Below are 15,880 nucleotides of genomic sequence, written 5' to 3'. Positions count from 1 at the left end.
TACATTCCAGGCAGGAGCAAAACATCATCAGCAGTAATTGCTTCCTGAGCCCCAGGAAGGGGAAGAGGCACATACAAGCACATGGATAAACCAAAGATGCTGGTGGCTATTTCTCTGGCTACCCAGCCAAAGAAATGAGGAATCAGTTTAATTTTACCAAAGTGGCACTGTGGGAAGGAAGGGGATGGCCATGGATCTGATTCCCATTTCTTACCTCCCTACACGCCTATGCGCCACATGCCTAGGTGGCTGGCTGCAGTACAGTTATTTATCAGGCTTTCATCCCACTTGCTTGGTTTGCCTCTTTCTTGCAGGGCCCCACTCATAGGCAGCCTGGGACTAAGAACGGGAGAGCAGGAGACTGGGCTGAAAGAGCCAGGGGGCAACTCTGTACCCCAGCTTTTTCTTCCTCCTCCCTTTCTGCTTCTATTTCCCCCAGTCTCACTTGCTCTCTCTCACTCTCTACTTCCCTCTTCTTCTGATTCCATTCTCCTTACTTTCAGCTGCACTCCATCTTTCCTTTCCATCTGCTCAGGTCAATAATCCTATACTCGGTCCTAAATGACCCACAAAGTGTGCAAAAAGGGAGAGGCTGGGGAATTGGACTGAAGCGCTATCGGGCTTAGAAACCTGTACTCTTTAATTCCATGCTTTCTCTCTCTCCATTTTTCTCCCCACAGTTCCTTCTCAAAGCAAAGTATTGATGCTCCCAGACTCTTAGCTGTAAGTCAAGAAGCACTTGCAGGCTAAAGACAGACAAATAGGCATATACTCAGCTCACAGAGAATCCATAGGAAAACAACTCTTTCTAGTGTTAAAAAAAAAAATAATCATCAATCACACAAGCACAGAGGGACCAACTCAATGCCTGGCTTAAAGATGTGCTGTTCTCAAGAACCGTTTCTGCCAGAGATGAATTTATTACCAGCGCAGTGTGTAAAGCAGGTGTGCAAATGACACATAATACTCAGACTCGGTCATGCAGCGCCATGCTTAGCCCTGACACCTGCATTCCCTGTTGTGTTTGAGCCTCGTTGGTAACTAACCCTCTTTCCTGTCCTGGGCTAGAGAAACATCACCTGGCTGAGACGTTTGGCACCTGGTTACCCCGTGCTTCAGCTCTCAGCCTGCCTTCAGCATTACTATCACAGCAGGAGCAGATTGCCCCAACAGAGATCAGGGGACGCTTGTGCTGCTGGCTGTGTCTATACACAGCAACAGAGCTCCTGCCATGGAGAACCTGATGCCCAGGAGCTCAGAAAGCGCTCAGCCTCCAGCCCCGCATGTGAGCAATACCAGAACAAAGGGCTGAAATGACTTGCCCAAAAGCAGAGAGAAAACCTGCCTCCTGTCCCCAGCTTCATCTCAAAAGGCTCGCTTAGCTCAATTCGTCAGCTCTGCTACACAGAGATAGCCTAAACTGGGATCTCTTCTGCCTTGGGTGCCACAAGGGGTATCTTTGCCTCTAACACATTCCTGGCAATGTTGTGAGGAACCCAGAGAGTCCCCTCGGAGTTTAAGTCGAGCTGGCAGAACCAACAGAGGGAGAGAGCTGGGGATGAGAACTAGAAAAAAGGCAAGAAAAACAATCCTCTTCAGACTTTCACTGTGAACAGTTTGATGTAGGAAGCAAAATGAGAGAGAATATGCCTAGCTCTTTGCAAAGCCATTTTGAGAGCCTCTTTCCTCATGACAAATGCCAGCTGAAAAGAAGAAAGGATCCATTTGATCTTTCTTTTTTAAAGCTACGTGAGTGCTTATAGAATAGAGAGGGAGAGAGAACCACATCAGGTTGCATCAATTCCCATCCGACTCCCCAGACACCCCTTGCTCACTTTTCAGTCCCTTTAGTGTGTTCAGCCAAAAGCTGAAACCCTGGAGGACGAGGAATTGCTTCTGTTTAATGTCAGTCATGTGGGGATGAGTGCTCCAAAGGGGAGCTCCTGCTTACAGCTGGGGCTGATTCCAGTGAAAGGTTTTCTTACACACAGACAAATTTTGTGCTATTTGTGCCCCTTGAAGGAAGGGAAATCCTGGGTTCTTTTCCAGCTCTGTTACTGAAGCACTTAGTGGTGCTGGGCAAATTATTCACCTTGTCATATCTCAGCCGCTTCACATCACCAGGGCAGAATATTATTCCAGCGAAGCGAGAACAGGAAGTTATCGTGGGTATTGAGGCTGCACTGCGCTGGTGGCAAGCTCCATCCCAGCGTGGTAGAGCCGGGGGGTGTATGATCCTTACCCACTGCCCTTCCCTCCTGAGACTCAACTGGAAGACACTAGAGGAAGACCCAGCTGAAAGACAAGGGATAACCTCTGTCCATCGCAAGGTGAGGTGGCTCTGTGTGGCTCAACTAAAATGCTAGCCCCAGCTCTGTCAGCTGGGGCCACGGGCCATGGGAAACTTCAGATAAAGCCCACCCACCCAAAACAAGTCCATCGCCCTAGTTGCTTCAAACACTGCATTGCCTGCCTCTAAAGCACAGGCTGCCCTCTAGACAGGGCTGGCAGGGCAGTAGGCCTTGTTTTGGATCTGACGAGCTCAGCTTCAGAGGATGGCCAGCACAGGAGGGGGTGAGCAAGAAAGGCAAAGGCTGAAGACAGCACCTTCCCTGGTTCGCAAATAAAGAAATTAGTTCTGGTCCCTGTGCAACGAGGGCCTCCTGGCAGAGCTGTGCCAGGGAACCAGAATCGGCTCTGAGCATTCTGCAGGTGCACAGCTCCAGCAACTACAAGTGTCCAGCTCTCCCCTCACATGCACAGGTTTTACCTTGGAGTGACACCACTGACAGTAATGGGACTGGGCCCTAATTGACCAGAGGGTGACTGAGGTTTCTACAGAGACTCCTTGGCCCTGTTCGAAGATCATATGTGCTGCTGAGAGCAGAAGCACTGTAGGCACTTACAGCTTCCATTCATAGGTGTGAGCTGGGGGGTTGGCATCAGATTTGCATATCAGCTTCACATCCTTCCGGTTGAGAAACCAGTTGCCATCAAAGCCCTCAATAGTGACTTCTGGCTCATCTGCAGGGGATGAAAAAGATAGAAAAGCACGATGGAAAAGGAGAGGAAAGAGTTATGGAAAAGCAAGAGGGAGAAAATGAAATAGGAAGAGATGAGGGGGCAGGGGTGGGAGAAGGAGAGAGATTGCAACATGGGAAAGATGGTGGGACAAGGGATGTGAGAGAGGGTGAATGAAGGAGAGAAAGAAGGGCAGGAACAAAGGGATGTGGCAGAGGCAGAGAGAAAGAAGGTGTGGAAAAGAGAAAGCATATGATTATTCCATGATCACTTCAGTTTTCACTCTCCAGAAAAACAGAGCAGCCCCCTACTTCAGTGCCTCCACCAGACCAACGTATTCCCTTCAGAAAACTCCTCTTTTGCCAAACTTTATCACCCACCCCTGGGACTGACCATGGAGCACTGCTCTCCAGCCCTACCCATGCTCACTTACACTGCACGTTGAGGGTCATGCTATCGGTGAAGCGGTCCAGCTGGTAATTGACCACGCACATTAGCTGCTGCCGGTGGGCTTCCCGGCTCGGCACCAGCCGGTACCGGCTGATCACTGTGATGGTGCCATTGCTATTCCGGATCTCCTGAAACTCCGCTTCCCCTTTGAGCTTGGTGTCCCAGGTGACAGTGCTGGGGGGCTTCCCATTAGAGGAGGTGCAGGTAGCTACCAAGATCTTTTCTGTCCTGCCAGACTTAGCAATAAGTGGCCGCTTGGTGCCCTCCATCCGATTTGTGGGCTTGGCTGCAAGGAAGCGCAAAAAGGAGGAGGAGGAGAAAAGGGTACAAAGGGTTGGTTAGAAAAGCAATGCTACCCTCTCTACTACAACCCTAGAGCCATCTAGCACCACTGAGCCTGTGACAGACCTTGTGGTGAATCCAGAGCTGCCGCAAATTGCCAGCAACCTACTCTGGGGAAAGAATGGTGGAGGTGCCCTAGATGTACAGATAAATGATGGAAAGTCAATCCTTTCCTGCAATAGGTTTTCAGCCCTATGTGAGAATGAGAAGCCAAAATTGGAGAGCAAATGAATCGTGCAGACCTTAGGTGGGGTATATTCGCTCACAACCCTAAGCTCCACGGACAAGCTCTACTTGTGCTTAGGATCTCTCTGTTGTCTTTTCTCTCTGTTCACTTGACAGCCACCAGCTCATTAAAAGTCACCACTCCCTTACGGAACAGGTCACTGTTATTGCATCTGCATTAAGCGATAGCGGAACTGAGGCTTTGAAAGAGGAAGAGGCATTCCTGTGCTAGCTCAGTGAACCACCTACCCTGGGTTCTCTGCTCTTCACCTCTTTACAGTCAACTTGAAAGATCATCATAGGTAAAATTTACATCTGAGATTCACTTTTGCCCTGAGCTCCCAGGACATGACTGTCAGGTTCCTCGAGATCTGTTTAACTGGAGGCAATGGTTCACACTACAAAGCTTGTCCAGTATCTTACCCAGCACAGTGAGGTTGAGTTGACTTTCCCGGTTGCCAGTTGGGAAGGTAGCAAACTCACAGATGTAAACTCCCTCATCCTCCAGCTCTAGCCGAGAGAGCTGAATGGTGCCATCTTTGAAGGAAGGATTCCGGAAAGTCACTCGCTCTTTGTAGGGAGAGAGGATGGAGACCCCCATGGCAGGGTTATAGATGGCCACATTCTGCTTGGAGCCATTGGTAGCTTTCTGCCACGTGACCTGCGTTATCTTCACATTGGGGAGCGGATTGGTGAAGCTGCAGTGCAGGACCACATCTGTCCCGATAAACCCCGAGACTGTGTCATTGACTAAGACAGTCTGAGCTTGCAGCCCTGCAATAAAATGGAAAGACATGAATATACGTGTACTTCTCAGAGGAAGAGAGAAAAAGAATGGTTCTTGGACATCAGGCCCATGAACTCCTTTATTTATTCCATTTGCTGCTTCTTGGCATGGCTGATACAAGAGCAGTCTATGGCTACAGGCACTCAGTACCTTCTGCAACTACCTGCACTCACCTGCAGCTCCATTCCTGTTCATAAACACCTTCCTTCCCACAACTGGGGTTCACACTTCACTACGACCAGCCCTAATGCTCTGCAGCCAGCCTAGGACTCACGATCACCAAAAGGCACTAGGTTGGATCAATAATACTTCCCTTCTTTTTGTCTTCAACTTTGGATGACAGTAAATCAGTTATTGTAAATATACAGAGCATGCGTATCTGGAGGCATATGAAAACACTGATATTTATCACCATAGCATGTCCTAACATATGCTAACACACACTCAGATATCCATTTAATCCTATTGGAAATGCATCAGTAATTAAATGAGCTGCAAAGACTCAGCCCTGATTTCAGAGTAGCAATAGCTGCAGCATCTCTCCTATGAAGACAGGCTGAAAGAGTTGGGGTTGTTCAGTCTGGAGAAAAGAAGGCTGCAGGGAGACCTTATAGCAGCCTTTTGGTACCAAAAGGGGGCCTACAAGAAAGCTGGAGAGGGATCTTTTACAAGGGGATAGGACAAGAGGTAATGGCTTTAAACTGAAAGAGGGTAGATTTAGATTAGCTGTAAGGAAGAAGTTCTTCACTGTGAGCGTGGTGAGGCACTGGAACAGGTTGCTCAGAGAAGTTGTGGATGCCCCATCCCTGGCAGTGTTCAAGGCCAGGTCGGATGGGGCTTGGAGCAACCTGGTCTAGTGGAAGGTGTCCCTGCCCATGGCAGGGGGGTTGGAACTAGGTGATCTTTAAGGTCCCTTCCAACCCAAACCATTCCATGATTCTATGATTCTATGAATAGTTCCCATATAAGAATAGATTTACAGCAGCGCCTATATACCTTGCATGATCTACCTGCATGATCTAGATCATTTCTGTGGCCTTTTTTTAACCCCAGAAGTGGCTGCATTTAGGAACCTTCCATCTTGATTCTGTGGAGTAAAGATGAAACATGCTTGGGAAAAGTGGTGGCTGGTGTTCATGACTGCTATTCTGTCTCAGTCGATTCCTCCCCTTACAGCTGGAGAAAAATGTCTCCCACCAGACCGACCCTGAAATTCATCTTTGGCTGCCACTGTGTCTTTCCCTAATCTGTATGTTTAAAGATAATGCTCTGGTAATTATACAGCCAGTATTTATATGATAAATACAACAGAGAAGCAAGGTGGTAAGAACAAGAAAAGCAGGTTTTGCTCACTGCTTCTGGCAGAATCTGAAACTGGATGTATTCTGGGAGCCTGAGAGTAAAGGAAAGAAAGGGGTAATAAAAAAAGAAAGATGTACAAAGAGTGAGGAACATGAAAGGGTAATGAAAGACAGAGAAGCTGGGGAAAGAAAAAATGCATAGCAAGAGAAACAGGACAGCATCGTCTAACTGAGGGGACAGAGCATTTCTGAAATGTCACCCCCACCCTGTCCTTCCAGGGGAAGAACGGGCTCCCTGTGCAAGGCCAAAATGAACTTGGTCTTAACCCCCACAGTCCTCAGTAGATGTGCCCTATGACTTCTACATGTGAACCTGAGCAAAAGACTCCTTCCTGCAGTTTCACACACACACAAGTGCAGGCATACAAAAGTCTTCTCACCCACAAACACCACCTTTACCGTCCTCTCGGCACGCTCCCATGTTGTCCCCTCACTCCATGCCTGCTGTACTCAGACTGATCTCAGTCCCCACATCTCATCTAAGCCTCTTCTTTCTCCCCTTCTCCTTCCCTCTGTGCCAAGCCTGTGACCCTGAGGACAAGCCTCAACAATCTAGCCCGGCCATGAGACGCCATCAGCTGACCACAGTCGTCAGCAGTTAAGACCGAAACTCGGTCTCTAGAGCTTTGTGTGAACTTGCCCCCTTCCCTGAGTCAAGCGCTGGTTTGCCCCACACCCTAGCATTGCAGCTGGGTGCTGAAAAATGTTTTTCAGCACTGCTTACAGCCACAGAAAGCACCGGTGCCCTCATGTGCCTGCACGCATGAAGCCATCAAGTCCTCAGAGGCTGTCAGCTGAGCTGGCAGGGTTGCACGTTCCCCCTCCCAGTGTAGCCAGGGCCATTTTTGCCATGCATGTCCCTCCAGAAACCAGAGGGAAGGAATGTTTCTGCTCTGATAAAGTCACAGCTGGACCATGTCTTTCCATGCCACCCGGAGGCACTGGCCTACTGGAGAAGAATGTCCAGGCAGTAAGACACAGTGAAAAGACTTTTCTGACACCGGCCTGGCCTGTGCCCTGTGGGACCCCATGGCCCACAACAGCCTTCCTGATGAAATGAGAGCGCTGGGTGCAGAGCAGGGCTGGGTTTAGATAACGCTATGCTGGGATTTGAGGAAAGAACGGGTGGATGGGGAGGGGGGAGATGTCTCCAACATGCTTTGCAACATATGCTGCTCCTTCTACCCCGGAGGTGAGAGAGCCTCTTGCAGAATTGCCCACACCCGCGGAGGTGAGCAACAGCTTTGCCAAGCAGTCTGGCTCTGAAGTCTTTAGAGCCTTGCAAAGCATGTGGGAGCTTGCCAGAGAGCAAAAGCAATCACGTAGCAAAGGCCCTGGGAACAACCTGCCGCCCATCTCACGGCTGCCTGGCTGTAGGTGTGCTCAGCACTCCCTCTTTCTCCCAAGGCTGGAGGAGAGCGGATTCATCAGCACCGGTCCCCACCTCTTTCATGAAGGGTCCATGCCCCCGAGCAGAGCCTGCCTGGGGCTGGGGCGATGGCACAGCTGGCTCCACTCCTAAAACAAGCTCCCTGACCCCCCACAGGCCTCAGCGGTTCCCTTTGAACCAGGCTTTCAACATCCCAGTAAAAGAGGCCCTGTTCGCGACAGCAGGAAGTCGTGGCCCAGCACCTCCTTACAGCGCCAGAAAAGCAAGAGATGAGCCAAACCCCAGAGAGGAGAGGACGGAAAGCCACCAGCTTCTCCTCGGAGTTGCTCTTGCAGGGCAGCTGGGAGGACAGGACGGTGTCTTCCTAGCAGGGTGTGCGGACGAGGAGCACTGCACGCAGGAGGCTACACCAGGCTGAAGGCCACCACTGCCCAGGGATGGGCACCTAAGATGTGCCCCTTAAATAAAGATATTGCCAGCTAACCTGGCAGAGAATGTGATATATATCACGAGAGAGATCAACCCAATCCCTCACTTCATCATTACTATGCCCTTTCTTTATGCTATGATTTCTCTGCAAATTAATGAATGACCTTTTTAAAAATCAAGTTATTTTTCTTGACATTAAGTAGTAGTAACAATTCCCAGTCCTACGCTCCCCCTTCTACCCGACCCCTGCCATGAGAGTTATGCATCAGTGCAGACTGTACTTGGACACAAATTGGAGAAACAGCAGACTTTGGTGCTGATGAATTTGACCCTGAACCAGACCCCAGAATGGTCCTGCAGAACCCACCTCTGCCCAGGTGTAAAGAGTCAGACTTTCGTCTAGGGAAAAAGCTGATGCCAGCTGAGGACTGTTTGCCAACAACAAAACGCTGCTAAAGCTGGAATTCAGGCCCCTGCATGTAGCAGCTTTAACAAAAACACATTCCAAACTTTCTAGAGGCTTCAGGGGAAAAGGGGAAAAAAAAAAACCAGCAGAAGAAATAACAAAACAAAACAAACAAAAAATACCCCCAAAAACCCCAAACACTCTGCGGAAATCGTGTTTCCTTTCCAGGTGACTGAGTAACTCGTGGCTCTTTTGCAAGACAGGGTAAACTCTTCGCATTCCGCTCCTCCAAGCCTCTCATCAGGGAAATAATGCACCCATTGCTCTGCTCCATACCATGGCAATAACACCCACACCTCAACAGCAATGATGAGGAAGGGGAACAGAGGGAGTAAAGGGGTTTTGCAAGTCACTGGATCCCATGCTCCCCATCCTAAATCAGAAGCCAGAGGGCAAACTAGCGGCCATCATGCTCTGGGGAGCTTTTGTTTGCAAGGTGACTGAGCTGGGATGGCGGGTCTTCCCTCTCCCCGTTATACACTCAATAATTCATCACAGCAAATGCATAGATAATTGATGGCAATGAGTGTGCAAGGCCGGGAGAGGAGGAGAAAATAAAATCACTAATCAGCCTCTGGAGAGGCTTGAACATATTAAGCGGGATGTGTGTGTGCATGTGCAGCGCTGGGGTTCGCCTTGCTTTTTCTTTGCTGAATGATGTGTGTGGTCGGTACGGCAGAGAAAAGGCTTGGGATACATCCTGCCATCATCGGTTCCTATGCCAGATCTTCCAGTGCCCACCAATCCACTCTGACACCTCCCAGAGGGCAGCCAGCACACGAGGAAGGATTAGCTATATAGGTTGAAGCTTGCCGAGATGTGTTTTACTCATTAGGTTTTTGGTGTTAATTTTTTGTTAAGGACCAAAAGCAGTAAAAAAGGCCCAGCTGAGTGCCAAAGACATGTTGGTGCCAAGACCTCATTAGTGGAGACCTCTGAGATCCTACTCCTCCACCTTGGCCTCTGAAGTGGTTTGTGTTGATGCCTTTCCCCACGATCCCAAACCCAGATATTTACTAGGTCATGCAAGGCCTTGGGGGCACCGTGCAGAACTCATGGTGCCCTGCAGCACAGGCAGTGGGCTGGGAAGGTCTGGACTCCTCGTGTGTGACGGGTGCTGGGGAGGGAGCGGACTAAGTGGCAGCTGGTGGCTCTTGCACCTGACAACCCTTCCTCCTAAAAGCCCGGGAGGTGCTGTTACATTGAGGCTCCCACACTTGCAAATCTGGTTCTTGCTCCCCCATATAGAAAGCTCTGGAAATAATCTCCAAGCACTAGTGAGCTCTGTCACAACAGCAAGACTCCAATCAATGCCTCTTTGTTAAGAATCATGTGAACTCCACACTGCTTTGCACAACCTTGCCTCTGCTGAGCCTCTCACCAATTTCTCTCCCTCCTGTTCCTTGATACTCATCTCAGCCCAAGGGCATTGAAACAGCCCTTGGCAGTGTGATGAGCCACCCTTTGGTGTGGCAACATCATGGCTGATGCAAATGTCAGAGGACTCAGTCCTACTAGTCTTTGCATCGCTTAGAACTAAACTGAAGGGTCAGAGTAGCCAGACTTTACAAAGGACAAAACAATGCATCACGCTTCAACCTACAGAAGACCCTACATGAAGCCCCTGATTTTGAGACAGGCCCTTGCACTGCACCTTGACTATGGGCAATGATGTCTTGTACATGCTCCCATATGCCTTACAGAGACTTCAAACAGAGCTACAAAAACTTTCCATGAGGGGAAAAACAGGATGGAACAGGAGCTCAAAACTTTCCAGCTGGTGGCACTTACCCCTTGTGGGGCAGAACACAACCAGCCTCCAACAGCCCAAAGGAACGCCACAGGTGTGTTAGGCAGGGTGGGAAATGGGAAAGAAGATCCTAAATCCCAGCAAGGGAATTTCAGGTGGCAGGAAGCAAACGTTTGAGCTGGCTCTTGGCCAAGATGTTGGGGTTAATACCTTTCCTCTTGCCAGAGAGACTTTGTATTGATTGCCAGGCATTCAAATCAGTACTCTGCTGCTCTTCCAAAAGAGCACAGTGCCTGCCTCACCCTGCTTAGTCAATGGCTTGCAGCCGATTGCACTGAAGGAGTGGTCTCCAGTGACTCACCAACATGCACTTTCTGCAGAGGCAGACTATCACTGGAGGTCTCTCTGTCATGCACTGGTTCAGTTCTGCCCCACTTAAGTGTGGAGCTTGAACACCAAAGGGATTAGAAGAGGAAGACTGAGTTTCCAACGCAAGGGGAGGGGGCCTTGGAAAGAAGATGAGAGAGTAAGAGATGTGGCAAGATTATAGCTCCAGGTGACATGGCTGCACATGAAAGTGAAAGGCCTGAGATAACATTGTGATCGGGTGGGGGCACACCAAGAGAAACTGCAAACCCAAGCATCCCTTCCCCCAGCTGAGAGCTGGGAGCTTTATGGGAGCTGACAGCGGGTACAATGGCCCATCTGGCTCTCATCCAAATCCCTCTCAAAAAAGAAAGAACGGGCTTGGCTTTGGCTTGCAAATGGGAAACACAGGGCCTTTTACTCTAGGTCACTGGTTCACATCCAGAACCAGCACTTTGTAGCGACAGCAGAGATGTTATTATCTGAGGACCAGTCAATGTCTTGTATTGAGTGATGTGTCTAACCAGCCCTTCATTGGCTGTCTGCTGGGACAAGACAGTGGAGATGCCTTTGGGAAAAAGCAGGGTTGCCTTCTCCTGCCTATGCAGTATTTCCTCTGGATAAACAGAGCACAAAGCAGCCTCAGGATCCAGTTGAATGAAAGATCTTTCCCAAAGGGCCTGATCCACTGATGCTCCACTTGTTCTCTGTTAAGGTTTCGGAAGTCTATTCATTGAGCCACCACTGAGATCCACAGAAAGGCCCTAAACAAGACCAAGGCCATGTTTGTCCTAGGTGTTCTTCACAGAAATAGATGGAAGAAAAGCATACATCAGGGTGAGACCAGTCACAGATCAAACAGGCAGCGAAAAGCAGAGATGAACACCAGACTAGACCACTAGTTCTTGCTGTCTGTGCAAACAGCCTTGCAAACAGCCTCAGTTGTGGCCAACCTTCTAGTTCTCTAGGAAAAGGGCCGCAAACCAGAGGAGTGGGAAGGGAACAACCATGCCTGCCTTTGCTCATGGCTTTCCCTCTTTGCTGTACCTTTCCCGGCTTTCACACAGCTGCTTTGCTTCGCTCCCCAAGTCAAGGGGAGGGGAACATGCCCCATGGCAAAAGCAGGAAGGCTGGCAGAGCAGGGCTCCTGCTGAAAGAGCTGACACAGCACTGGGAAAGGCCTTCCTGCAATAAAGCCATGAAACCCCACGCTCAGCAACAAAGCACAAAGGCTCCTCAGTCACCGCGGAGGAGCCAGCTCCTGTTGCCTGCCCCACCCCGCAAGCATGTCAGCTAATCCTTCGGCAAGAGCTGCCAGTTCCCACACACCTGAGCAGCGAACCAGACTGCCCCTTGCCTCTACCTGACATGCACCGGTGCTCAGTACTTGGCCCACTTTCCCATCCATGCAGCCTGTCCCTCCAGGCCTTTTGGACTGGACTTTACTCCAGCTCCTTCCTCAGCTCTTTTCACACTGCGAACTCTTACTCATACCTGTCCAGTGCCTGGATTCAGATGACTCTCATCTCCTTTCCCCTGTGGCCTTGTGCAGCTTCTTACAGCTAACTCGCATCTCCTTTCTGCCCCTGCTACCTGTCTGCATAAGCCAGGAGAGGATTGCCTCTCAGCCTGGTCTACAATGCTTATTGCTTTGACTTGCCCCCCTCCATTTTAGTCCTACAAATTTTCCCACCCCTCTTGCATCTCTCCAACATCATCACCACACCCCAGGCCACTCGCCTCTTCTCATCCCTAGACACTATGTCCTCTGGAGGGGCACCAGTGAATATGGCCAGGATCATAATTCTGCACTAGGGAAAGCAGGCAGCTAGCCAGGCAAAGACAAGGGTGGACAAAGAAAAAAAAAATCAAAGACCCTTCTCTCAAGAGTCTTCTCATTGCTTGCCAGAAAGCAAAAAGCCAGGGTCTTCTTGCTTACCAACTCTGACCTGTAAACAAGAAGGAAGACTGAGAAAGGGGACCACATTCAGAGCCAATGCTTATTTTGTGGTTGGGTTAGGGCAGAAAAAACAGTACAGCTGGAAAATCAAGTGTGGAGGAGGGGAAAGAAAGCTGAAGCATTGAACAGGGGGAAGCTAATTAAGCTGAGACTGTCCTGAGACCTTATCTTGATGGGCCGAGTCCCCAAATGTACGCGAACATTTTCTCTGCCCTGCCTCTTTCTTGGACTTCCGCGTTGCCTTGGATGTTGTTCAAGGAACTCTTGTCCAGGGCTAAATATTCTCACTATTAGAGCTCTCCAGGTGCTAAGGAGGAGGGATTTAATGAAGAGCTGTGAAGAGGGGATCAGGAGAGTAACGCATAGAGAGTCTCATTTCCAAAATGAAGGAACTTGAGACTGAAGAGATTCAATAAAAACAAAAATATACTCGATGGTACAGAAAGAGAGAACATCAGATCTTTCCTTCCATCCCTGGGCTGACAGCTCAGAGCTGGAGCACGACACTAGGGAGCTCTCAGGACTCAGCCCGGTGATGACTCACTCACCTCCACAATGGGAACGCGACAACCCCGAAACTGCTGACTCAGGCGTGACTTCAGCGCCAGAGTTAATAGCTGGCAGCCCTAATTTGACTGCCCCCACCAGCCTCACCACCCCCTGATTCTCTCTGTCCTCGCTGAAATCAAGCCTTTTTTATCAGAGGGATAGATGCCAGGTCACAGGAAATTACAAAAGCATACAACTCTCTGGTCTTCTGTCCAAGACATGGTGGAAAATGCACCCCCGCCAAGCCACGCTGGTATTGGCCAGGCCTGCAATTTTGGTGAAGATCAAAACTCCTACTTTCCTATACTTGAAATGCATACTAACCAGTCACAGCTTTCTGACTGTGGTCTTGCTTTCCTCTTCTCTTTCCTGCCATTATCTTTTTAGTATATAATGTATTGCTGATATTTCACTATCTCCTTAAGTTAGGGATAAATGTTTTCTACTATTGCAAGCGGGAACACCATGTTCTGTTCTACCATAATTTGTTCGAAGATAGAAACAACAAACTTTTTTTGTGACCAGAAAAATGTGATCTATGTTCTGGCAGCTCATGACCTGTCAGAGCTGACAACTAGGAAAAATTTTTGCAAACAACATGAATGCAAACATGGCACCCAACAGATACAGTGGACAGACACCCTTTGCCAGCTGACTGCCTGTGATTTTTCTCGTAATGTGTTTTAGCTTGCCCTAGAGATATTTCTGCAGGAAAGTGGAAGACACTCAGACCTCCCAACTTTGGGTTGTTTAAGGATTCCTGCTCATGAACAACAGGCCGTAAAGAACAGTGTGTACGTATAAACCAAAACTCAGTGCCCTGCCTGATTTCCAGCCTGCTGTGGCTCAGCTTTCTTATCATGAAGTCCCTGTGCAGGGAACTAATTTTACAAATTTCACCTCTTCCCAGATTTATGACCTCCACACAACACTTCAGTCCTACCTGGGCCCCATCTGTAGGAATAAGTCTGCATATTTATGGAAAGCTCTGCATCTTCAAAAGGCTTTTCAAACAGTAACTAATTAATCCTCCAACACCTGTAGAGGCAGGAAAGTATTATTACCCCTGCTTTCAGGGATGGGGAAATCAGAGGTGCTGAATGACAAAGAGATGTGCCCAAGGCCACCCAGGCAATCGTTGGCAATCTCACTTGAATGGGTCGGTTTAGATGTGGGTATCTGCATATTATGGTGACAATTCTCACCTAAGGAAGCAGCTATGGAGGCATTTGTGGTAAGGCCTCACAGTCCCACCCACCACTGAGGCAAATAGAAAAGGTCACGCTCATTTTTATGGCTGAGGAAACCGAGGCACAGGGAGATGAAGTGGAAAACCTATTCTATTGACAGGAGCCTGGAAGCAAACCTAAACATTATCCATGTCAACAGCTAGACTAAAGGTTCCCAAAATGTGGCTCACAATTTTCTCAATAACGAGCAAACTGGCTGCGATGGTGAGTGTCCCATTCAACCTCCGAGCAAAGCCAGCTCCACAATTCCAGTCCCCACTGCCCCGAGGAGCTGACATGCACTCCAGGTTTGCCTCATCTCTCTCACTTGCCAGATCAGTGGCTGCTGTGATCCTTCTAGCCTGCGTTTAGATCTGTCATGGCCCACTACAGCTCAGCAGGAATGCCACCTCAGCAAGGAAAGAGATCTGAACAGGGCAGATGTGGGTGCACGGGCGTCCCTTTGACTCCAGACCGCACAGCAGCTGGTGGGGTTGAGCAGAGGCCGGCTGGCAGAGAGATCGACTCCATGCTGCATGGAGATGCAGCTCTCCTATCTATTAAGGTCACAGCCTCCATCCAGGCTGTCTCGAGAATGATAGCGGAGCCTCAAAATGGCTGCACAGGTCGGGGCTTAGAGGGGCCTGCTGAGCTTGTAAGACTCAGGACTGTAAACAAGTGACAAGACCACCCATTAAAGGCAGCCTGTGCTGGCCTCAGTCATGAATATCTGAGGTGGGGGAGGTAAGCAATGAGTGAGGGTCAGAGCCCAGCGGGGAGGCCTCCCACAGGGGGTCACGCTCCCTGCCTCACCCTGCCTGGTACACAGCTCTGGGATGCATGGGGTGGTGGCTTTGCTTTTCTGGGGATGGTAAGGGAGACCAACATGGTTATCTCTACTCTTACCTGCCCAGAAAGGTGAGGGCAGTCAGCCAGCGCTCACTGCACTGTAAAGACAGACAGCATTGGGCCCAGAGCAGAGGGCAAGTCAGGAGGAGCAGGAGTTCAAAGGGACTTCTGCAGAAAGAGGTGATTTGTCTTGCAGAGAGGAGTTTACAAAATAGGGACCACATCCCATTTCCCTTTGGACACCTCTCAATGGGAGCAAGGCTTTCTGGTGGCACAGACAGGGATAACTGGGAGCTTAGAATGACGAGTTATATATACTTAGTGATTGTCGCGCAATGGGGGAGGCAAGCAAACTTCCAGGAAGAGAAACTAAGGGCTTCTTCATGCCTTATTATCCCCTCCTCAAACAAGGTGGCTTTGTGCTTCCAGGTAGCCCCAGGGAGGAGCTGGGTTGTGACATAACACTCACGGGAATTCGGTGACAAATGTCACTCAGGAGGTGGAATGACATGGTGTGCTAAATGACTCATCGGGCCTCTTATGCCCAGGTACAAAGATGTACCTTCATACGCATCCCTGGAGGCATTTCAGCTATGCATCACCCAGAGCCTGATGGATGCATCAGCAAGCATCTACACGGGCTTGCTGCTGTTTGGGCTGGTTTTGGGGGCCTCTCTCACCATGTTTCACTCTCTCTCACCATGTT

General features: G+C 49.6%; 1 protein-coding gene across 7 annotated transcripts in view; it reads right to left on the bottom strand.

Annotated features, from left to right (window-relative positions):
• NECTIN1 (nectin cell adhesion molecule 1) overlaps positions 1-15,880 on the bottom strand; it is a 107,744-nt gene that overhangs the window by 55,023 nt on the left and 36,841 nt on the right. For all 7 annotated transcript variants that reach the window (XR_007506000.1, XM_049800195.1, XM_049800189.1 and 4 more), the window contains exons 2-4: positions 4,462-4,812; positions 3,455-3,757; positions 2,907-3,024 (exon numbers count right to left, since the gene is read on the bottom strand). Coding sequence is in view for 6 of the 7 variants with exons in the window: in XM_049800195.1 (XP_049656152.1) it covers positions 2,907-3,024; positions 3,455-3,757; positions 4,462-4,812 (772 nt within the window). In the remaining variant the exon portion in view is untranslated. The remainder of the gene's footprint in view (positions 1-2,906; positions 3,025-3,454; positions 3,758-4,461; positions 4,813-15,880) is intronic.

This window comes from Accipiter gentilis, chromosome 5, assembly GCF_929443795.1.
Source record: "Accipiter gentilis chromosome 5, bAccGen1.1, whole genome shotgun sequence".
Taxonomy (NCBI): Eukaryota; Metazoa; Chordata; class Aves; order Accipitriformes; family Accipitridae; genus Astur; species Astur gentilis.
This window is presented reverse-complemented; position numbering and strand designations above follow the sequence as displayed.